This window comes from Nyctibius grandis, chromosome 2, assembly GCF_013368605.1.
Source record: "Nyctibius grandis isolate bNycGra1 chromosome 2, bNycGra1.pri, whole genome shotgun sequence".
Lineage (NCBI taxonomy): Eukaryota > Metazoa > Chordata > Aves > Nyctibiiformes > Nyctibiidae > Nyctibius > Nyctibius grandis.
Window position 1 is genome coordinate 26,731,358 of NC_090659.1, and position 24,937 is coordinate 26,756,294.

Below are 24,937 nucleotides of genomic sequence, written 5' to 3' on the forward strand. Positions count from 1 at the left end.
TCCAAAGGAAACAATATCCCCAAGCACTGTAGTTCAGTGGTTAGAAAGAAGGCAGCAGAGAGAGATGTTCAGATTGCGCAGTTCATGCAGGCAGGGCGAGCAGGCTAGGTGAGCAGGAAGGTGCGGTCTCCCTCCCATCGGGGCAAGAGGACAGTCCAGGAATGGTTTCCACTCAGCAGGGCTCTAAGTCCTCTGCGGGTGCCAGAAAGGACATGGCAACGCAAACGGACCTGCCGCGGAAGCATGCAGAGGTCCACGTGGCAAGCTGCAGGGAGTGCCAGAGCCTGGCACTCGAGGGTAATGGAGATGTCACCTGTGTGAGGTGTGAGGTGTGAACAGGTTGATGACCTGATCTCCTTGGTGGCGCAACTCAAGGAGGAGGTGGAAAGGTTAAGGAGTACAAGAGCATCCCAGGAAGAGGTTGGCGGGCAGTGCTGTTCCCTGCCTGCCCTGGGGAAAATGGACAGGCCTAATGCTCCCTGGGTAGTGGAGGGTCCTCTTCCTCCTCCACAAGGAGCAGAAGGAGACCTCGGGGATGGGGGGGAATGGAGGCAGGTCCCTGCTCAGGGTGGTAGGCGAACCCCATCCCGGCCTTCCTCCCCTCCCCACATCCCCCTGCAAAATAGGTATGAGGTGCTGAAACCTGAGCATCTTCCTGAGCGTCAGGAAGACACGAATCTATGTGAAGGACCTTCTAAGGGGCTACGTAAACAGAAGCAACCAACTAGGAGGGTTGCAACCAGCTCCAAAAAGGAGAAAATAAAAGTAATTGTTGCAGGTGACTCCCTGCTACGGGGAACGGAGGGCCCCATATGCAGGCCAGACCCAACTCACAGGGAAGTCTGCTGCCTCCCTGGGGCACAGGGAAGTCTGCTGCCTCCCTGGGGCTCGGGTAAGGGATGTTGCCAGGAGGCTTCCTGAACTGGTGAGGCCCTCTGACTACTACCCTCTATTAGTATTCCAGGTGGGTAGGGATGAGATTGAAGGGAGAAGTCCCAGGGCAATCAAAAGGGACTTCAGGGCCCTGGGGCGTTTGGTGAAGGGGGTAGGTGCACAGGTTATATTCTCCTCAATTCCTTCGGTGTTAGGTGAAAATAGGGAAAGGACTATGAAAATACAACAGATTAATATGTGGCTAAGAGACTGGTGTCATAGGTAGGATTTTGGGTTCTTTGACCACAGGGTGGCTTTCACAGCACCAGGCCTGCTTATGCCGGATGGGGAACAGCTGAGTATGAAGGGGAAAAGGGTTATGGCCCAGAAGCTGGCAGGGCTGATCAAGAGGTCTCTAAACTAGGTTTGATGGGGGAGGGGGATAAGATCAGGGCAACCACAAATGAACCTAGGAGCGACAGGCCTGCATCGGGGGCAAGACCGTTAGTGCATTTACACCAATGCACACAGTATGGGCAACAAACAGGAAGAGCTAGAAGCCACTGTACACTGTAGAAGGTTATGATGTGGTTGCCAACACAGAAATGTGGTGGGATGACTCTCATGACTGGAGTGCTGCTATGGATGGCTATAAGCTCTTTAAGAGAGACAGGCGAAGCAGGAGAGGCGGTGGGGTAGCGTTGTATGTTAGGGAGTGCTTGGATTGTGTCAAAATTGAGGAAGATGATGAGGATGACAAGGTTGAATGTCTATGGGTAAAGATCAGGGGGAAGGTCGGCAGGGCGGACATTACGGTGGGAGTCTGTTATATACCACTCAAGCAGGATGAGCAGGCAGACAAGGCATTTTACAAGCAGCTGTCAGAAGCTGCCTGGTCGCCAGCCCTTGTACTCGTGGACGACTTCAACTTGCCGGATGTCTGCTGAAAATACAACATGGCAGAGAGGAAGCAATCTAGGAGGTTCCTAGAATGTGTGGAGGACAACTTCCTCATACAAGTGGTAAATGAGCCCACTAGAGGAGGGGCCCTGCTTGACCTGTTGTTTGTGAACAGAGAAGGACTAGTGGGAGATGTGAGGTTGGTGGCCGTCTTGGGAATAGCGGCCACGAAATGTTAGAGTTTTCGATAGTGGGGGAAGTAAGGAGGGGCAAGAGCAGAACTTCTGCCTTAGATTTCCGGAAGGCAGACTTTAGTCTGTTTAAGAGGTTGGTGGACAGAGTTCCTTGGGAGTTGGTCCTGAAGGGCAAAGGAGTCCAGGAAGGCTAGACTTGCTTTAAAAAGGAATTGCTAAATATTCAGGAACAGGCTGTCCCGGTGTGTAGGAAGACAAGCCGTCGGGGAAAAAGACCGGCCTGGTTAAACAGAGAACTTAGGCTAGAATTTGAGGAAAAAAAGAGAGCCTATTTGCTCTGGAAGAAGGGTCAGGTAACTTGGGAGGTCTATAGGGATGTTGCCAGGTCATGTAGGGAGAAGATTAGAAGGGCCAAAGCTCAATTAGAGCTTGATTTGGCTGCTACGGTCAAAGATAACAAAAAAAGTTTCTACAAATACATTAACAGCAAAAGGAGGGTCAAGGAGAGCCTCCACCACTTGCTGAATGAGGAGGGTAGTGTAGTGTCAGGGGATGAGGAAAAGGCAGAGGTGCTCAATGCCTTCTTTGCCTCGGTCTTTAATGTCAAGACCGGTTGTCCTCAGAAGACTCAGCCCCCAGAGCCTGAAGTTAAGGACGGGGGGCTGTGTGAACCTCCCGTAATCCAGGAGGAGACGGTTAGTGACCTGCTGTGCCAATTGGACACCCACAAGGCTATGGGCCTGGATAGGATTCATCCCAGAGTAATGAAGGAACTGGCAAACGAACTTGCCAAACCACTCTCGATTATCTACCAGAAGTCCTGGTTAGCTGGAGAAGTTTCAGCTGACTGGAAATTAGCAAATGTAACGCCCATCTACAAGAAGTGCCGGAAGGATGATCCACAGAACTATAAGCCTGTCAGTCTGACCTCGGTGCCAGGCAAGGTGATGGAACAGATCATCCTGAGTGCCATTACATGGCACATGCAGGACAATTGGGGCATCGGGGCCAGCCAACATGGATTCATGAAAGGCAGGTCCTGCTTGACCAACCCCGATCTCCTTCTATGACAAAGTGACCCGCTTAGTAGATGAGGGCAGGGCTGTGGATGTAGTCTATCTAGACTTCAGTAAGGCGTTTGACACTGTCTCCCACAGCATCCTCCTAGACAAACTAGCTGCCCGGGGCTTGGATGGGTGGACTCTTAAATGGGTTAAAAACTGGCTGGATGGCCGAGCCGAGAGAGTGGTGGTGAATGGGGCAAAATCCAACTGGCGGCTGGTCCCCAGGGCTCAGTTTTGGGGCCGGTGCTGTTCAATATCTTTATAGATGATCTAGACGTAGGGATTGAGTGCACCCTCGGTAAATTTGCAGATGACACCAAGCTGGGTGGGAGTGTCGATCTGCAGGAGGGTAGGAAGGCCCTACAGAGGAATCTGGACAGGTTAGATAGGTGGGCCGAGACCAACGGCATGAGGTTCAACGAGAACAAGCGCTGGGTCTTACACTTTGGCCACAACAACCCCATGCAACGCTACAGGCCGGAGGAAGAGTGGTTAGAAAGCGGCCCGGCAGAAAGAGACCTGGGGGTGCTGATCGACAGCCAGCTAAACATGAGCCAGCAGTGTGCCCAGGTGGCCAAGAAGGCCAATGGCATCCTGGCCTCTATTAAGATTAGTGTAGCCAGTCGGTCTAGGGAAGTGATCGTCCCTCTGTACTCGTCACTGGTGAGGCTGCACCTTGAATACTGTGTCCAGTTCTGGGCCCCGCACTTCAAGAAAGACGTTGAGGTGTTGGAGCGAGTCCAAAGGAGGGCGACCAAGCTGGTGAAGGGTCTGGAGGGTCTGACCTATGAGGAACGGCTGAGGGAGCTGGGGTTGTTTAGCCTGGAGAAGAGGAGGCTCAGAGGTGACCTTAGTGCAGTCTACAACTACCTGAAGGGAGGTTTTAGTGGAGTGGGAGTCGGCCTTTTCTCCCAGGCAACTAGCGATAGGACAAGAGGACATAGCCTCAGGCTTCGCCAGGGGAGGTTCAGGTTGGACATTAGGAAACATTTATTTTCAGAAAGGGTCATTAGACATTGGAATGGGCTGCCCAGGGAGGTGGTGGAGTCACCATCTCTGGATGTGTTTAAGAAAAGACTGGACATGGCACTTAGTGCCATGGTCTAGTTGACATGGTGGTGTCAGGGCAATGGTTGGACTCGATAATCCCAGAGGTCTCTTCCAACTTGATTGATTCTGTGATTCTATGTTCTCTGCAAGGTCTGTCTTTTCAGTGCCCAGGACTACACAGTGGCTTGTAGCCGTAACTACAGGAATTAAGACCAAGTCACCCCACAGTGACGCCACCCCACTGTGTCACCACCCCAAGTTTCAAAGAGGAGCAGACAATTTTGCCAGTCGTGAGAAAGGCACGTCTGGCTCCTGCCCTCTGTGCTGAGGATGAGCTACATATCAGGAAGCACAGAAGGAGCAGCCCTTGCGCCCCAGGGCAGGGATTGCTGTTGGCCTTGGGCCGTGCACAGTGCATACAGCTAGAGCAGAAGCTCCCTGTGGTGTGAGCCCTCAGGTGGGCATCCCTCCCTGCTCAGTATCTCCAGCAGGCCTAGCCTTGCAAGCACTGCAGTGCCTTGGACTGTCTGCAATTCCCATGTCCGAACTGCAGATTTACAGCTATCTGCAGACTTAGTCTTGCTGCACCCTAATCTCTTAATCTTAAAGCTAGATGAAGGAAAGGAAAGACTAGATGGCCAGTCTGAAGCATTGCATACAAATGCTCATCTTTTGTCAAGTGTTACCTTGCTCTGAAAATCATAAACAAACAAATAAGCAGAAAGAGTCCTTATTTACTAATGTTATGTATACTGGAGCCAGGTGCTGCAGCCAGATATTAGAGGACTGCAGCTATATGAGAAGGTTAATAGCACACCAAGGCCCTAATGCCTTTACTTTCTAGGGTCCTCTACTAAAGAGAAGGTGAAAACAAGCACAGCACGACCTTCAAGGACCTCTGTAAATATAAAAAGCTATCTGCATCTTCTGGGAAGGAAGAACTCCAGCCCATCTGCCTTTTCTCAGTCCTAAAGCATTCTTAATGAATTACGGGACAGTAGCCACAGAACAATCGGCTGGAAAGAAAGTCTGGGGCTCGTAACAAAATCTACAGCTTGAAGTTACAGATTTACGATGACAGGATACAAATTCCTGATTGATACCAAAGCAGTCCATGTTACCATGGGAAAGAATGAACAAACAAAAAAAAAAAAAGATAAACAATAGTTACATATTTGGATTTTTCAAATAAACTGTAACTACAAAGGAAACCTGCCCACATGAAGCAACGTGTTTTTTAAAGCTTGCGGTACGTGGAGTTTTTCCGTGCACATATGGGAAAAATTCCTTTCAGAGCAAAGAAGCTCATCAAATCCCTCTGGGGATTTCCACTTTCCCTTGGCTGCTTCTGCTGCTAGGATAAACCATTTCCCCACTTTCCCCTAACTCAATCCAAACAGCATCCTGGAAACCTTCAGAAAGAGCCAAACTTAGCTGATTAGCATGGCAAACAAAAGACTAAAAATCTCTTAATCTGAAGATGCTGGGGATTATATACGGTTGAATGACTGTCACAACAAAATCTAAAGCTACCTTTAGTCATTCCTCAAAACACTCTCCCTCTCGCCTCTGACAAAACTGCACAGCATTGCAGACTTTGGAGAAATGCCCTTGGGAAGAGACCTTCCTGTCTGGCCCTAGCTACATGCTCCCCGACTGCCATCAGCTGATGGAAATAGCAGATGAGAGGGAAGGAGAAAAGTTTTAGTCATACTTTTCAAACCTGAAAGGCAGCAGCTGGCCTACGGCTGACAGCATTTTAGCCCAAGGAGCTGAACACATCCATCTTTCAGATTAATATTTAATTTCTGAGGCAGTGATCATTTAATATCAAATTATCTCTTTGCTAACACGTTTTCCATCATCTAGAAAATACCACAGGTGCTTGAGTTCCTGGAACATCTTTAATGAATACGAGGGGTGCACCTATAGCCAGGAGAGCACAAATCCTGACCTGGCTAGCTCACCACCACAGCGTGATAACAGTGTGTAGAGGGTAGGTAAAACATACAAGCCCTGAGGTCCCTGAGCACTCTCCAACCCAGCCAATAGCCAGGACTGCACAGTTTGTTTTCAATAGGCTGTTTGTAGAAGTGGGATGTAAGAGAGTGTGCAACAATAGAACGCTAAAACAAAGAGCACGGTGACTACACGAGGTCTCATGGAAAGAGTAAGAAGAAAAAGCAGTGGAATACCTTAGGGAAAGAAAAGAAAACAAAAGGCCTGCAATTCATGGGAAGAAGATGTGGGAGGAATGAGATCTGCTGGAGGAAATGCACCATTATTATTTATCCAGTGCTTAAGTCTATCCATGCTGGGAGACCTTAAAGCCCCTTTGCTGTTACTGTGTTCCAACAACTACACCTCCCTTGGGGACCCTGGTTAGCTCGGCAGGACCACGATGCCAAATCTAGAATTGATCCACAGCCTGTGATCCAGCTGAACAGCTCGTAATGCTGACTCTTCCTTATGAATATGCTTCCACTTCAAAGAAACTTATGAAATTACGTGGTCATTAGCAAGGACATGCATAATGCAATGTGGAACAAAAAGAAACCTGCAGCTTCAGTGTCAAAATGGATTAAGGGCTCAAATTCATGTAACCCATTAGAGTCTTTTATTTAACATACAGAAGATAAGTGCCTTTTAAGATGCTAAGAGATCCATGTCTGACCTTAAATAGAGTGGGCCAAACATTCAGCTGGTACAAATCAGCCCAGCCCACTTGCAGTAGAATTACATCAACTTTATACCAGGTGGTGCAATTAATTTTTTTTTTGAGTATTAGACAGTGGCTATGCAATTGTTTAAGATGTGACTATTTTATGATCATGGCATGAATCTGCCCAATAAGGACAGAACCAGACTATAAAACTTTGCAGCATGAATGCATTGCTCTAATTCTCGGAAGAAAAAGTGGGAAGATAATAGAAATGAAACCAGTTAAGGATCCATCACATAGCCTTGCCCCTATTAAGTATGTCACCTCTGACTCATATAGGCTTCAAGCCTTGTTCTGCCAGAGTCTGGGAAGTACTAAAACTAAAGGATATTAAAAAATTAAAAAGTGATGGTCTTTGGAAAGTAAAGGAGTTTCTGAGTTATGGAGATAAATATTTCTACCTCACACCTATGGATCTTAGGCTTCTCTTCATCCCTCTCCCTACCGCTCTCCCTCTGCAGTGGTTTTGGCAGTAGGTACTGACTAGGATCTGAGCTAAAACGCAGTGGGCTAAAGATCAAGACAAGGGCTGCTCTGATGGCAGGTTTCATTCCAGTTCACTTTAGCCACACCACTACCTACTCAATAGGGGCCATCTGGACTCCCGCTGCCCCACGTCTCAGACATGAAGCTTACAGAGAACATTGGGAGGTGCCTGTTTCTCACCATTAGCTAGAGAGGGAATCTCAATGAGTCTCAAATTAGATGTTCAACTTCCAGACATCTATTTGTAAGTAAGATGAATCCCATGCTGAGGGACTGGGAGGGATCTCATATGAATCTAATTACATAAGTGGGGCAAATACATTGTACTACTACCAGACCAGTCCCATAACACTGTTGCCTAATATTGTCATTCAATATTATCTAACAGTATTATATTTTTTCTTATTTAAATTTGGCTTGCATTTCAGAACTAGAATTTTCTGAAATTTCAAGCAAAAATTCTTTAGAGTATATGTTAAAAGTATATGTCAGTCCCATTTTCTGAACACTTTTCAAAAGAAAACAAGAACCATTGATCCCACTGCCAACAAATTAAAACAGAATAGCAACACTTCAGACAGGTGCTTACTGGATTACTAAAAGCAAGCTTTAAATGAAACCCCCTTAATGACTGTCAGTAATTTCCAAAGCTCAGTGTTACCTTCAGGTATCTGAACATGAAAGATGCAATACTTACCCTCTTATAATGGATGGCATGGCCCTCGACATTCACTTTATAGGTCTCAATACCCAGCTCTTTTGCCAGTCGGAGAATCCGGTTTTGGGTAGGTCCCACATATGATCCACCAACATCTACGTAATTAACTTGATTGTTCTGTCAAAAGAAAGAACACAGGAATTAGAAGCTGTGCAGAAAGCTTCTCAATACAAACATCTAGAAGCAGGAAGAATTATTCCATACTGACTAGCACTGCAACTACATGCACAGGAGAAAATGCGTACTGACTGACTTAAAAGTAGGCAGTATTGAGCTCTGTAACAACAGGCACACAGAGATCAGAGTGTCTTCACTCCACCACACACGTGTGTGCAATTGGGTTTAACTTTTGTTTAAATTGCACTGTGGTTTTCAATATTGGCTTTTTAGTCTCATAAAAGACATGAGAATATGAAGAAACACACCACCAAATCAACACTTAAAAGCCTAAACCCACTTTTTCCACAATTCACAATCTTACTTTTCTTATCACTGCAAAACCTTTCTCAAGTTGAAACTACCTATCTCCAGTGCCAAGGCATGTCTTCTCTCTGTAGATATCTGCTTAGACTTAATGCTGTGGATGCTGAGCACAGCACTGCAGTATTCAAGGACTGTAATCTCCTTTCCAGCATGGCACACCTTGGCTCTAGGCTGGTGCACTCTGACTAGCAGCCCCCAGCCATGCCTGCCACCAAAGATGCTCCACACACCCCTTAGACCAGCATCATTAGCACTTGGGAGGAAGGAAGAAAGCAAAAAAGTTGCAGGGATGCATACTATTAGAAGCAGGCTGATTTCCCAAGATGGTAACTCTTTTAAACACTGTTTAGAGTGAGCATTTTAAGCCAGGCATTCTCATCATCACAGAAAGATGGTGTTTATGCTTCATGTTTCATGTACGATGATTTCTGCTAAAACACCACTGTTTACCTCTGGTTCCCCAGCAACGGCATCTGACATAATTTAAACCTCCCTTACTTCCAAGGTGGGAAGCAGAGACAATGTCTGTATTACATTACCCTGTGCACTGGTGACTCATCATTTCATTCATTTTCTTTTTAATGGCAATCAAGATGTGGTCCATTTTTAGACGCTGGAGTGTTATTGCAGATAATTTTAAGCCGTGTTAAAATGTATGTCTGAGCTGTAATGATGTCTGGTCCTGCTCAGGCTTCTTCTTGTAGGGCTCTTAGTTATCATGCCTGTTACAGTACGCAAAGTGAGATGGGAATGAGAGGAGAAATGATTTGGTGCTTACGGTCTCAGATGATAGCTTCCCTCTAATGCTAAAGGCAGAGCAGATCCTGCTGTGGACAAAGGGTGTGGACTATGTGGGTGGAATTCAATTACCTTAATACAGATGTTTAAGACCATTTTAGACAGCCCAAGGTATCCAAAACTTCTGTGCAAGGCTGACAAATATGACTCAGGACCCATGGAAGACCTGCAGCTGGAGGCCAGGCAAAGTATCCTAGGGCAGCTCAAATGGCACTACACATTTCTGGTTAGGCACCCAAATCCCATTTGATGGCTCTCAGAGTTGCTTCCAGACCAATTTTAAAGCACCTCCTGTCAAGAGAAGCCCACTGGCACATATTGCGATGCAACCTGTCCAAACAGAGCTCTGACTTGACAGAAGTGATAGCAACTTGAGACATCTGTCTTCTCTGGGAACTCTACTCCCTCTCTGCCCCCTGGCTAATGATGTCAAACCCAACAGAATCACAGAATGACTGAGGTCAGGAGGGACCTCTGGAGGTCATCATCTCGTTCAACCTCTCCTGCTCTAGAAGGTGCCCTAGAGCCAATGCCCAGGACCATGTCCAGACAGCTTTTGAGTATCTCCAAGGAGGGAGACTCCACAATCTCCCTGAGCAATCTGTGCTAGTGCTCAGTCACCCTCACAGTAAAAAAGTGTTTCTTCCTGTTTAGATGGTTTGAACCTCCTGTGTTTCAGTTTTTGCCCATTGCCTCCTGCCCTGCCACTGGACACCACTGAAAAGAGCCTGGCTCCATCCTCTTTGTACCCTCCCTGCCCTCCCCTCTATAAATTGATGAGACCCCCCTGAGCCTTCTCTTCTCCAGGCTAAACAGTCCCAGCTCTCCCAGCCATAGAAGGGATGCTCCAGTCCCTTCATCATCCAGATCATTGATGAAGATATTGAACAGGATTGGACACAGTATTGACCCACAGTATTAACACCAGAAGTTACTGGCCTCCAACTAGACTTCGTACCACTGATCACCACCCTCTCAACCTGGCTGTTCAGCCAGTTTTCAGTCCAGCCCACTGTCTGCTCAACCAGCCCATACCTCATCAGCTTGTCTATGAGGATCTTATGGGACACAGTGTTGAATTACTGAAGTCTAGGTAGACAATATTCACTGTTCTTCCCTCATCTACCAAGCCAGTCATTTCATCATAGAAGGTTACAGGTTGGTCAAGCATGACTTCCTCTTGGTGAATCCGTGCTGACTGATGACTGCTAGGATTAGCTGCTCTACCACCTTCCCAGGGACTGAGTTGAGGTTGACCAGCCTGTAGTTTCCTGGGTCCTCCTTCTTGCCCTTCTTGAAGACAGAAGTGACATTTGCAACATCACAGACCAGCACAAGTGAGAGTCAGGCATCTCATGAAGCACTTACCCTGATAGTGAACGTCCTTCCTCCAACTCTGTTCCGGGCCTCGAGAACCACCACATTGATGCCAGATTCAGACAGCAATTTGGCGGCTGACAAACCTACCAGAAAAAGAGAAAGCTTTAAAGCAAGTGGCAGCAATCAGCCACATTAATGGTCAAAAACTGAACAAACACTTCAAGGTCAGAGATTTCAATACTGTTTTCAACAGCTCCTGAGAAGGTCTGAAACTTTTCATGGTGTCTTACTACAGAAATCATGTGGCTGCTGCTTAGTTCATGTTATAACCATCTCCATAAGCAGCATTCACAGAATGAAGTTTCCTCCTTCAGGTTAGCATCTTGGCATTTTAAAAGCAGTAAAATCTCAGTTAAGGGACACACATCTTACTCTTCGTTAGTGCAGTGCACAGAAAGGCAGAACCCAACTTGTGTGGCTTGCAGTGCTAAAGTGATAGAAATAATAATATACTAAATAGGCATGTTCCAGCAAGGTAGGCTTCCAACTTCTTCTCTCACTGATCAACTCTCCACTCTATTGCTATCCACCGTCCTCCTTCACATGCAGAAAGTCTGCTTCATTGTCAAGATTCTTTCTAAGCAATGGAGTTTGACCATGGCAATCAAATAGGCTGTATGGAATTATAAAAGGAATCGTTGTCTCAGTAAAAATTATCGAATTATGGGACTTTGTGATGGAGACGCTAGAGACAACTGAAAATTCAATAGGACAGGGGTCCTCTTTGCTTTCGACAGATGCGAGCTGAAATTGTAAAAAGCAATCATGAGTTTGCAAAATCAGATTATCCCGTTGCCCTGCAGGCCAATTTGGCACTGAAGCATTGTTTCTTTGGAGTTGTTTCCCCTCCTTGAGTATACGAAAGCCAGCCTTATTGATCAGAACTTCCAAGATACCCTGCAGTAAGGAATAATAATATTATATTTATGTTTATTACACTACCTCAAAATGTGATTAAAAGCAACTGTTCGTGAGCCTACAAAGAATGCACATCTGAAAAGACCAGAGGAGAGGAATCATTCTGGGCAGTGTTAAATGCACTCATTTATTCTGAGAACAATAAACGACAGCCCATAATCTTCTGTGCACATAATCTTTTAATGGGGAAGTGGAACACCATTCACTGGAAACCAGAACTAAGGAAGTTCAAATGTCTTACATTGACAAAAATTATATATGCAATTTTCATACTCATCTAAAAATAACTTTACATCATTGCACCATATCCTTTAGAGTGCTGCTAGAGCAGAAGTATGCTTAATTCTTCCATCTATTTAATATTCTAATTTTTAAAAATGCAAGCCATTTGTCAGTGGAGTGAACATCTTACAAACTGATCTGATTTCTTTCAGTAGTTTTTGATCATTTTTTTTCCTGCATGAAAGTCTATAGAGAACATTTTGCAATTTTTTTACAGATAATTCTTTAATCGTTTCAGTGATGATGTTCTCTCCTTCCTCAACATAAACATAGAAGACACAAGTCTATAATGTTGGAAACACAAACTACAGTGCTTGCATGCAAACACAAATAAATATTTTCTTACAAATATTTTTTTATATGAGGAAAAATGATTTTTCAAAATATACAGTGGTTTTTGTTACAAAAAAGTGGATTTCCTACATACCTAAAATAAAAGGTTGAATTTCTCTATTTCGTGTAAATACCACTGGACACTCAGGCACGAGTGGGTAATCCTTTTATAAGAAAGTTTACTGTAGACACACAAGTCTTGAAAAAATGCACAGTGTATTCATGTGTTACCCTATGGAATATGAAGAGGTGAAAAATCTGGCCTAGGTTTAAAAAAAAAAAATTGTACGCAAATCCTCACTGCCTAAGACCATCATTTCATGCTGTATTCACACCACAGCTGTTCAGGAAGAATAATGGTTGCACTGGACTGGGTTGGAAATTAAGCTTAATGCTGGTTTATAGCTTAATTATATGATATATCCAAGTAAAGAAGGACTGCTAAAGGACGAAGAACATGTGGTAATGTGACTGATGTTCTCTAACCTGTTTGCTTGTTAAACTGTACTTCTTGCACTCCAGTCTTACAGGTTTTTAGTTTCATTATTGTTAACCCAAGTGTCACTGATCAAAAAAAAAAAAAAAAAAAGCTTCAGAGATACAGAGACTGGGAAAGGGCAAGAGATACATTGGGACAGTGATGGCTTACTGGCAACTGGGAGAGGGCCCAGCTCAGAAATGAAAACAATGCAAAATATGTTGATTAAAGACTGTTTCTACACATTTATTTGTTTAAAGCATGAAAAAATTTTGTTTCAAAATGGAGGACTAGCAACAACACCCACACATGGGGTATCTCTATGTAGCTGTCTATTGAACCCAACTCTTTAGCTCCATTCTGGTGTGACCAAAGTGCACCAGACACAAGTGCTTCCACAGATATGTCTTAAGCATCCCATAGCTCATGAAACCTACGTGCTTTTGAAACACAAGTAACCTCTAAATCCATTGCATATTTTCTCTTTATCATCTTCTCCATAACTTGAATTTTCAAGATTTTTGTCATTGTTCCAGTACCCTGCACAGGACTGGACACCCGAGAATGACCATTTTTTTCTGATCGATGGGGTGAGAATGAGAGAGAGGAAGGAACGAGACCTTCTCCTTTCCAGCTCCTTGCCCCATCTCTGCCTGCTCAGTTCCCCTCAGGCTGCATGGAGCTAGCCTCTCACCTTCTCACCAACATCTCCACTACTTCTCCAGAGGACATCATGCACCTTCCAGGAGCTGCCAAGCAGGAGGACAGGACCTTCACAGAATCACAGAATGGTTGGGGTTGGAAGGGACCTCTGGAGATCATCTAGTCCAACCCCTAGAGCACATTGCACAGAGTTGCATCCAGGTGAGTTTTGAGTATCTCCAGAGAAGGAGACTCCACAGCCTCCCTGGGCAGCCTGTTCCAGTGCTCTGTCACCCTCAAAGTAAAGAAGTTTTTCCTCATATTCAGACGGAACTTCCCATGTTTCAGTTTGTGCCCGTTGCCCTTTGTCCTGTCACTGGGCACCACTGAGAAGAGTCTGGCCCCTTCTTGACACCCACCCTTAAGGTATTTGTAAGCATTGATAAGATCCCCCCTCACTGTTCTCTTCTCCAGGCTAAACAGACCCAGCTCCCTCAGCCTCTCCTCATAAGAGAGATGCTCCAGTCCTCTGATCATCTTTGTAGCCCTCCGCTGGACTCTTTCCAGTAGTTCCTGGTCTTTCTTGAACTGCGGATCCCAAAACTGGACACAGTACTCCAGGTGTGGCCTCACAAGGGCAGAGTAGAGGGGGAGGATAATCTCCCTTGACCTTCTGGCCACACCAGGCCTCCCTCGACCTGCTTCATACCACGAGCGCCTCCCGCAATACAAGCACTGCTTGAGAGCATGGCCCTCCACCACGCATGGGCTCTGACACCAGCCACAATGTCCTGGCATACTGTGGATATCCACCATGTGCTGCGAGCACGCCATACTGGGCCAAACAAAGTACTGGGCTGTGACCTCCCAGGCCCCAGCCAAGACTCAGGCGAGGTATTTTAAAATGCACCTGCGTACGCCTGTATGACTGCAGCACAGACATGCCCGTCACAGCCGAGGCCGTTGCTGTGCCCCATTGCCACCTCCACCTCCTCCAAGTGTAGGCTAGAGATAAAGCTGCAACCACCCCAAATCACTGGCCGTACTCCTTCCAGATTATCACTCTAATTCTATGAATTAGAACTATACTACTTGCCTCAGAAAGACGAAAGGAGTCTGCCAGAACCACGCCTCATTTGAAATATCTGGCTGTAGAAATTCACTTGTTATTAGATGAGAATAAACAATGCAAGATGACGTATACATCCTCCACAAGGGTTTCTATGGCAATCTCAAAACAAGCTGCTCCCCTCTGAAGATGCCATGCGGGAAAGCTCTATTCCTATTGATTTTGCAGCGCTATTAAGGACTCAGAATTGCTGCTGCCACAGATCATACTGCCACTGCTTTCATTTCAGGAAATTGTCATAATCCTATCAAGTAAAGCAGTTTCAAGTGCATCAAAACACTGGATATACAGTTTAAAAAAACAAAAAAGAAACTGAGATGAGTTTATGCCAATCTATCTGCAGACTACAAGACATACACCATGGCTGAAACACAGAGATGCTGAACAATACTGAATTTTGTATGCAGCCTGACGGGAAATAGAACAAAGCATGTCCCTACTTCATAGGAGAGAAAGGTTCAACTCTACAGGCAGTGCAGAAGACTGGGACTTAAGACGTCTGAGCTTGATTCCCAACCGAGCCTCGTAATGTGAGAAATGTTTCCCTATTTTGTAGGGAAGCATTTAGAAGGGTATGTTTATGGTAGTAATTCCAAGTTGCCTCAATACTGGAGTTAATACAGTGCATATGAGCAGATACGAGTTCTGTAGCACAAACAGTGCGAGTTTTTAAAAAGTTACTTTATTGGAGCTGAGATAGTAATTCTACTTTTCAAAATCTAGGCTCTGTAAATCCACAACATCAAACAGACTCACTGATACACCATGATCAGAAGTAAAAGTCACCAGCATCTTTCCCAGAGACAACTTCTTATGTGATGTATGCTGAACATCTCCAAAACATGAAAGGGCAGTGAAGGGGAGTGATGACAGTTTGATACCATTAACCTTTTAACCTTTCAAGCTGAGGCCACTATATCTGTGCCATATTGAGCACACCAGAACAAAGGCAGAGAAAGTTATCTGTTACTATTGAAAAGGTAACTGTCTGCTGCTTTTCTAGATGCATTGTTTGCCTACTTGCTAGCTTCTTTGTCTGAGTGCATCTGCCTTTTAAGGATCCACTATCGGGCTGAAAGTTTACCAAAACCAACCTAATAAAGCATTGCTTTGTGAAATCCTTGTTAATCCACCCTACTGTACATGGAGTGGGATAATTACATTGTGCGAAAGCCAACTAATCCATTACTGTAGTGTTCTAGCAGGCTTTGAGTAATATACGGAAAAAAATATTTCTGGAAAACCTCTACATTTTTTCTGATCTTAAGCAAGGGAATAATTTCAATTTTTTTTTGCTCATTATTCTAATATACATCAGTAAAGTAAGACAATTGTCAATATATCCTCATTAAAGTTCCACTGTAACAGCATGCTAATGCTGTGATTATTTTTACTGTTTCACTGATGGAAAACCTAACTTTTTCCAAACACAACTGAGTAATTAGATCTGGCAATGGCCACCTTAGAATCAGCTCTCATTATTCAGCTAGAAGTCTCTTTGCCAAGAAAACATGAACCTGTCAATATGAGATGCAAAACATTTCTGCCATGACCGTAGGGTAAAATCTCCCTTCCTTACCTCTTTCTTCTCCTTCTCCCCCCCTCCCTTATTTTCTTTTCATTGTAATTTTTGTGCACACCATGGTATTTAAATAAGTTTTAAAATATAGTTAAAATGTACTCAGTTACATCAGACTGACTAGAGAAATCACTAATGGGCAACAAAATATAGAAGGCTGAGAATGAAAGAACTGTTTTCTTTCACAGACTAAGGATTTGAAGATTTAAAATTGCCACTGAAAATGAGAAAAAAATCCTTATTAATTAAATTACAGCCTCTTAAATTCAAACAAAACAGTGTGGATCACAAGCCTACATTCATTTCTTCTTCAGTGTTGCCTAATACCATAACATCACTAACTTTCTGTTTGTCAGAAACTGTATTTTATCTTTTCATACATTCTTTCACAATCCTTGTTGCAAAATACTTGATGAGGTTGCATTCATTTATCTTGTCATTTTCCGGTAAATGTTTTCCTTTTTCATCAATTCTTTTTTTCCCTTCTAGCAAAAATAATCCAGTTGATTCAGCAAAGATTTCAACCAAAAGAGAATAAACATTTTCTATTATAAAGTACATTGTCCAACTGAGACTAAGCCACTCTAACTGGTTTCAGTGGCGCTACTATTGGAACGCTTTAAACAGATGCAAGCCTCGTTCTGAAGGGTACAAAGACAGTTTCTCATGGACAGTCTTAAGAGAAACACAGTGTGCAGGAAGGGGGAACTGTATCCCGATGACGAATCCACTCCTCCATACACACCCACTGGGATTTTCAAGTCCAAAGCCCACTGCAGTAAACAACTCTTCCCCAGAATAACTCTCTCTTCCTCCCTCCAGAACAAAGGCGGAAAAAAGTTAACTAATATAAGCATGGGGTTAGAAAGGGAGCATCCTCCTTCCCTTTACATATTAAAATGAGTAGCACCACTTAAAATGATGATGGTTTGATTCCATCTAGTTTATGGAAACATCTAAGGTAATTATGCACATTATCTAACTATTGATAATTGTTTTAATTAGTATGCAGAAAAAAATCCCGTCAGTTAAATGGTGATATTCAGCTAAATAAGTATGTGAAAAAAATGTCGGTACAAAACTATGATCAACGTCATTAACACAAATACCACGAACATCAGCTTTGGTATTCCCAGGAAAGACATAATGCCTGTTCCATGCCAGCTTTTGTTATGCTAGGATATTTAGAGATCTGTCCAAACTACTTGGCTATTTTGCTTGCTGGAGTAAGTAACACTCTTAAGACTTCAGACCTACCTAGCTAACAGGAATACTCTTTCCTACCTTTCAACAGCTTTCACTTAAGCCTGAAGCATGGTGCAAAATCTACTCCTCAAGGACAAACCAGAGGTTTACAGCATTCTCTTAGGAGACCTGAATTTGCTAACCAATGAATCACGCTGGTGTACATTTTACTTTTGCCAGAAACAAAACCCGACTCATTCTTCATTCAGGAGCAGAACCAGCTGTGACTACTCAGGTTACCCCTGGGTTAGACAATGTTTATAAATGATTCATTTACCATAGAAAACCACATGAAGAATATGATGAAAGATGACAAAAATAATAATATTTGTACATCTGGTTATATAATGAACAAATCACAATCGTATTTTGGCCAAAACTAAATATCTAGCACTGAGCATAACACAAAATGGGTTTTGGTCTTAACCAAAACCCATGCCCCATGTCATCAGGTTTTGCATCTTTACCAGCAAAAGATCACAACACATTATGAAGAAGCAGGCAAATGGAAACTGGTATTTCTGCTCATTTGCGATTATTGTATAAAACATCCATTACATTTTATATGGGGGTTTGATTGTTTGTTCCCGCTGTAAATTTTTCTCATAATGACAGTCAGCTTGCTAGCAGTACATGGGGAACTGAGAGCTCTTTGAAACATTGCTGTTTATTTCTGCTTCCCAAAAAATGGCCTTTGGGAATTTCTGAAACTGTGACAATATTATCACTGATTATCAGCTTTCCTGTTGGATCCAGAAAGAAAGTGCGAAGGAACCGGGTAGCTGGAGCCCAGCACAGGGCAGATGTAAAGCGATAAGCACAAGACGCATTTTAGGAACCAGCTATTGCATTCCTACAGGTCAAATTCTGGGTAAATTTAGAAGTAACAGCAGAAAAAAAATCTACTGAACACCACTCCAGATTTACACACGTAGGACTGATTATATCTTCTACCAGTAATTGTGTATTTGACAGTTTATCTGACACTACCACCCACCAGCAGCTTGGCATGCTGTCAAAACAGAGTGGTATACGACATAAGTTGCGCTGCCATTATAGCAAGCAAAGAAAATCTGCATTTCCTCATTATTCAGTCTATCCCTCAGAGACCTCAGCCAATGCGTAGGTAGCTCAAGCGGTAAGTGAGGTCAATCACACACCATGGAGCAGCAGATGTGAATGCATAGCGCCCTTCCATGAAGGAAGAAGAAAAAAGCCTTAATAGTGTATCATATGCTTTATTTCAATATAAAGACTAATTACTACTATTTTTACATCCCAGCTTCTCCTACAATTTGTGGCCCTTGGCCACCTCCATAAGTGCAATAGAAAACAGTGCTGTTTCCTGCATGCAGCTGGCAAATCTAAGCGTCCATTCTGTTTAGCCATGAGATCTCCTTGTTTCTAGCTAAGAACAAATAAGGTTTTATGTGGAAATAAGAACTATCTATTTCAAAGAATGATAATCTTCAGTGCAAGTTTCAATTATGGCTGTGCTTCCCTTGTGCTTTGTTCCTGTAACATGATGTGCTGAAAATTCTTCCAAAAGATATTTGCAAACAAGTTCTCTTGGCTTTGCCTGCTTCTGGACATACTTCTCCATATCTGGCCTGTCTCTGGTCTGCATCATGTAGACCAACATGCTTAATTATTCATTCCTTCTTTTGATAAACTGGGCTTTCAGTGTCCAAAATTCATGTGTAAGGTGAGGCTGGCACACAAATGTACCCCAAACTTCCCACTGAAAAAAAGATTATTCTGCTTACACTTTTTTTTTTTTTTTTTTTTTTTTGCCAAATTTTGAACTGTTTAAGCTTGGATTTTCAGGGTGTGTTTTTCAGGCTGATTCTTTTTTGCTGGAAAATCTTGGTCAAAATTGCCTGGCTATTTCTAAACCTCTTGGAAACATTCTTTTTTGATTTCGAAAACTCATGGCTTTTTTTAATTCCTCTTTTGGAAGTTCTAGCAGCAACTTGAAATTTGGCAAGGAGGTAGCCTTTGAGTCAACATAGCACATTTTTTATCCATGTGAAAATATGCCCCAATGAGGTCAGAAAGTTTTGAGAAATTACAGGTCACACATAGGCAGTAGCCATTTTCTAGATCTCAAAAGCTGAAATATCTGAGGTTTCTGTCAAAACTCTCCGAGCACTTAATGCTGTCCAGTTGTTAACGAGCAGTCTCCAAGGAGTGACTGAGCATCCCAGACCTCCTTAAAACCCATCTCGTATCTCACAGCAACTGTTCATGTTCCATCCTAGGCTATGGAGACAGAATGTGAATTTCCCTGTAACCGTACCCTTAGCTTGCGGAGCAGGTATTGTAGCTGGGATGGGGACAATGTGTCAGGAGAGGTATGACAGTGACTTGCTGCATAAAAGGGACAACTGCTGGAAGCCATCAATACAGTAGTTAGTCCACACAGAGGATGATAATCTACTAGTCCTCAACTAGTGCAGCCCCTTAACCCAAGCAGCAGAGGACTCTCTGATGGAATGTCAGGGTTACGATCCTGTCGATTAATCACATACATATCCATGGCACATCATGTGCTGTCAGCTTGCTGTGTTTAACAAATGAGGGAATCACATAGCCTAAACCAAAATGCACAAGCAAAAGGTCAAAATCAATCCAAACCAGAGCACCCTCTTCAGTTCAGTAGAAAACCCTATAAATAGAAAAGGGGAGCAATATTCAAGGTGTACAAATAAGAACTCCCTCTGGGTATGGGGAAAGTCTTTAACTTCAGGCATCAGTTTATTTAATATGCTTGAGTATAAAATATTATAATTAATATTAACTGTATTATGGGGGACATTATCCATTAAGAATGATACAAACATGTGCCTGGGGCCTTTCCGGGCTACCATCCACATTTTTAACATGCATGCCCATGTGAAAAGAGGAATTTGCCCAAGCTCCGCAGCTCCCTCTCTATAGGGGTCCAAATGTACCTGCTGATGCAGTCTGGACAGTTTGAACACGATTCCATGGGGGACAGCAGGAAAATCTCAGCGGTAGGGGCCATCGGAGCTGAGCTTGTCTTCCAAGGGCTTCCCCAGTGTGAAGCACTCTTTGCAGAAGCTCCCTCCATCCCTATATTGCAGCTTCCTACAGGCAGAGTCGATTCTGTGTCCCTGTGAACGACCATGTACAGACGTGTGCATATAGGAGCGTGATCAAGAAGAGTGCCTTAGGGCTTCACTTTCAGGAATAGATGTCTCCAGAGGTGACAGTCAGGATTTGAGCTTCACTTTGCAAATATCATACAAAGATTTTTAAAAAGCCACAATCTCATTGATGGGAAGCTCACACTTGATAAAACAAGCAGCTTGCTTATACCTGATACACATTTCATGTATTTTTAGTGAAGAACTAGTTTATCCCGAAGTTTCCTAAGCTTTCTTGCAAGAATCAGGTAATGACTACTAAAGATATAGTAGGAGAGAAGAGAGTAATCTTATCAGACAAGGCAATTGCAAATATATCTTCAGAGAAATAAGCAGCAGCAAGTCAAGACTGGAGCCATAGAGATGCAGAGGGTGAAACCCTGTCCATACTAGAGCATGTTTCACTACTTGTCTCACCAGAACCAAAATTCTGGATACAGATTACTTCTCTTAAGACCAGAAATCAGCACTGCCTAACCTCTTACAGAACTGAGCTGTAGGATATGGGTACAGGAACGGTAGCGCCAGAGAAGCTGTGTGAAAAGCAAAAAAAAAAAAAAAAAAAAAAAGCTGATAGGAATTACAAAGATGGATTAATTATGAAATAAAGCATTTATTGTTCATTTTTCTAAGGCTGTTTTCTTAAAATGATGCCTGTTCTAATTTGTAACAAGCAAACACCAATTTCTACACCACTGGCAGGACATAAGGGTTTCCATTGGCAAGAAAAATGTTCCTGTACCCCAAGAGTGCTGTGACATGTTTATTTGTCTTCCTAATGCCACTGACAAATTTTCAGGGATTGTAACGCCTTGAAATTTCCTGCTTGGCGCCATTTCAGACTCCACACCAGGCTTTAGTCCAAGGCAGAAGTGTTCTGAAGTAACTTACTGATCTTGTACTAGTGAGGCAAGACACCGCTTAGAAATGCTCGACGCATTTTCCAAAACACTGCTACAAGTTGGAAAGCCAGATACCTTTAAGGGAAGAAGAACTGCTCAGAGACCTAAAATCAAATTAAGATCACGTTGCCACCAGCTGCACAGAGTATGGGTGGTAAATCCCTAAGGGTGCATTACAGAAACCTTAAGGACGAGGACCAAATGACTCACTGATAGCAGGAAAATACCCAGGCATCTGGTAAAACTAAAAAGCAAGTAAAACTAGGTCCAAACTCTTTCTTTCTGCTCAGCGATACCACAGATTATTTACATAATTACATTGCCACAAATAATTATTTAAACCATTACTGTTGCTTTAGCAAATGAAATAATGTAATTAAGTAAACAATTTGCGGTTTCGTGCACTGCAGGTTAAAGAAAGGAAAGCCTCTGACTCCTTCTCAATGCTAACAAAAACTAATTTTACCTATAGCAATAATGGTTGTAGTATCACCGAAGTCACTCAGTCACATAACTCACCTTTTCTGAATCATTAGTGAAGTAAAGACTCCCTCAAAACTGATACCTGGCCAAAGCTGCTAACACAGTATTTATCTGATGGACAAACCACATACAGATTTTCTGCAACATAGCAACGTTCTCATCTTAGGTACCATCAGGTGCCATAAGAATAATTACTTCTGCTTTTTTAAGCATGAGGATCAGGGGCCACAATACACTTGCTAGTGTTAAAGTAGATCTGAAGAGTGTTTTGGGAAGCATTTCCTGGTAAAGTGTGAAGTGTCCATCGCACCGGGGGAATTTGGCTGTCTGTAGTACAGCTCTTCTCACGGTAACAAAACCCAACCTGGTTTTACAGATATTCTCAGATGTCCTTCTGCAGCATTTATATAAAGAATACGATTGCCAGCACTGCAAGAGCCACCTAAAAACACCACAACTTCTAAACAGTCGTTCTCGGGATGCAAAAATCCCAGCCTGTATCCCTGCATTCTCTTGCACCTGTGAACATTAGAAAGTCAGTTTTCCTACGGACTCTTTGCTGATGAGCACTAAGTACAAACCAACGCAAGAAGCAGCAAATATGCCCTAAAATAGTGACCTGGATAATTTTTCCCTTTTTTTTTTTTTTTTTCCCCAAGTGTATCTGAAGCCCCCGGAGACCTGACACTCGTTAACCATCGCCCAAGCCTTAAGGCCAGCCCTAAGGACGAGCCAGCCCCGGACCCGCCGCTCCTAGGCCCTGCGCTGCCCAGCCGGGAGCACCCTGGCCCCGAGCACCGGTGCCCCCCGCCTCCCGCGGCGCAGGACGGGCTCTGGCACCGGTCCCGGGGTGATGTCCCGGGGAAGGTCGGCGGGTGCGCGGTGGCCGCGCCGCCTCCTGGACCCACCTGAGATGCCGCCTCCGACCACGACCACGTCGTACTTCTCGGCCATGTCGCTGCCCGCGTCCCGGCCGCTCGCGCCCTCCCGCCCTCCGGCGGCGGTGGTGGTGTCGGCGGTGTCGGTTCCGACCCGGCTCTGGCGGGCGGACAGCACTACCCCGCGCCCCGACACGCCCCTGGGCGGGCTCCGCGCTCCCGCCACCAATGGGCGCCGCTCGGGGGCGGGGTCCACGATAGCCACGCCCCCCTGTTCCCTCCTCTCCGGCCCGGCCCGACGGGGCGGTGCGAGGCCCCAGCGGAGCGACAGGGCGGAGGGGCCCGCGGGAGGGAAAACGCTGCCAAACGCCGCCTCCGGGTAAACGTTGTACCTGGGCCCGGCTTGGTACCGGCTGGTTTTCACACCAGCCCGTCCCGGGTGCACGAGAAGGGCTGGAGGCAGAGAGGCGACAGCGTGCCTGCTGCGGGGTGCGGCAGCTCTGGCAGCTGCGCTCGCTGAGCCCTTTATCTGCTGAAATACAGAAAGTGTGCTAGCGGTGAGTGTGGGGGAGGGGGAGATCTGTGGAGCTACAGTGTCACAGTTACAGGCGACAGCAGTACCCAAGCCTCGCCTTGTACTAGAATCCAGTAGCACTCGGTCGACGGGCCAGGGAATGAAGGGTTAACCTTTGCACACAAGTAGCTTCCCAAAGGCAACGCCTGAAATAGTAACTGGTTGCCAAAATACCAATTTTGTTTGTGCTTCTACTATTACGGCTCTGAAATATGTGATGGTTGTGCTTTTTTCGTGCATTTTACGGCTCATGCAATTTTTATCGTCAAAAAGTAAATGTCATCTCTGTGAAGCTAAGTAGAAAAATTAGAGCCTGCCCATCCCCTCCCAAGTAAGCACAGAAGACCTTTACAATTCACACAATTACAGAAAACCCTAATGCCACTTTATGTTAAATATTGATATAAGTTCTGAGAGTTGCCCAATTCCACAATCACACGCCATACCTGGGTATGACCAAAGAATTGAATGAGAGTGCAATGCTATACAGATGATGTCCTCAGAAATGCCTTGGCTTTCTTACAGTGGGAAAAATTAGTACTTTTGGGTTGGGCTAATTGTGCCAAATTAGCATGGACTTGTTGGAGCGAGTCCAGAGGAGGGCCACAAAAATGATCAGAGGGCTGGAACACCTCTCCTATGAGGAAAGGCTGAGAGAGTTGGAGTTGTTCAGCCTGGAGAAGAGAAGGCTCTGGGGAGACCTTGTTGTGGCCTTTCAGTACTTAAACGGGGCTTATAAGAAAGATGGGGACAGACTTCTTAGCAGGGCCTGTTGCGATAGGACAAAGGGTAATGGTTTTAAACTAAAAGAAGTTAGATTCAGACTAGATATAAGGAAGAAATTTTTTATGATGAGGGTGGTGAAACAGTGGAACAGGTTGCCTAGAGAGGCTGTAGATGCCCCATCCCTGGAAAATTCAAGGTCAGGTTGGACGGGGCTCTGAGCAACCCGATCTAGTTGCAGAAGTCCCTTTGGCTTTAGAGGTCCCTTCCAACCCAAACCATTCTTTGATTCTATGACAGCAGTGACTGAAGGCAGAAACATCTATGAAAACGTCAAGCTCCACATGAAAATGTCAAGCTCACAATAAGAGAGACAGAATAATGGATCTTCTTCCAAAATGAAAACAAATACTTTAAAAAGTAAACTAGATGTGCAGTGCTAATTAAGAATGTTTCACTAGCTGCAGACACACAAGTGTCAGGTGCTATAGCAAACAAGAACAAGATCCCTACTGCTCTGAGAGACTGTCTACTGACACAGAAGCTCATCATCACTGAGATTGCTGCTGCTTGCATGCCAGATTAAAGTGAGCCAAAAGGGGACAATCCAAGACTGTGAGAGTGATATGTATTCTGAAACAGAAAATGCAATGTACCCACAGTCGTTTGTACTTATTGGGGAAAAAAGTCTTTTCTTCTTGAGGGTGATAAGGATACCCGCTCTCACAGCTCTGCTGGCCCCAGTGCGCAGGTCATAGGGAATCTGACGATTAACAAGCTTCACCAAGTGGCACCTCCCTCATAATCCAGAAGCCAAGTTTGGAGGAAAATAACAATAACATCCTCTGTGATAACAACAGGAAACTGGTGTGTATCTAGATAACTTGCTGATAGACAAGCTTGCCAAAATATCTCTAGTGCTACAAAGGAGCT

General features: G+C 44.4%; 1 protein-coding gene across 1 annotated transcript in view; it reads right to left on the reverse strand.

The window, feature by feature from the left end:
* Positions 1-22,893, reverse strand: part of LOC137674559 (amine oxidase [flavin-containing] A-like) — a 44,974-nt gene extending 22,081 nt beyond the window's left edge. Inside the window, exons 1-3 of the mRNA XM_068420019.1 lie at positions 22,738-22,893; positions 10,657-10,751; positions 7,987-8,124 (exon numbers count right to left, since the gene is read on the reverse strand). Of these exons, the coding sequence (XP_068276120.1) occupies positions 7,987-8,124; positions 10,657-10,751; positions 22,738-22,783 (279 nt within the window). The 5' untranslated portion in view covers positions 22,784-22,893. The remainder of the gene's footprint in view (positions 1-7,986; positions 8,125-10,656; positions 10,752-22,737) is intronic.
* Between the last annotated feature and the right edge of the window lie 2,044 nt (positions 22,894-24,937).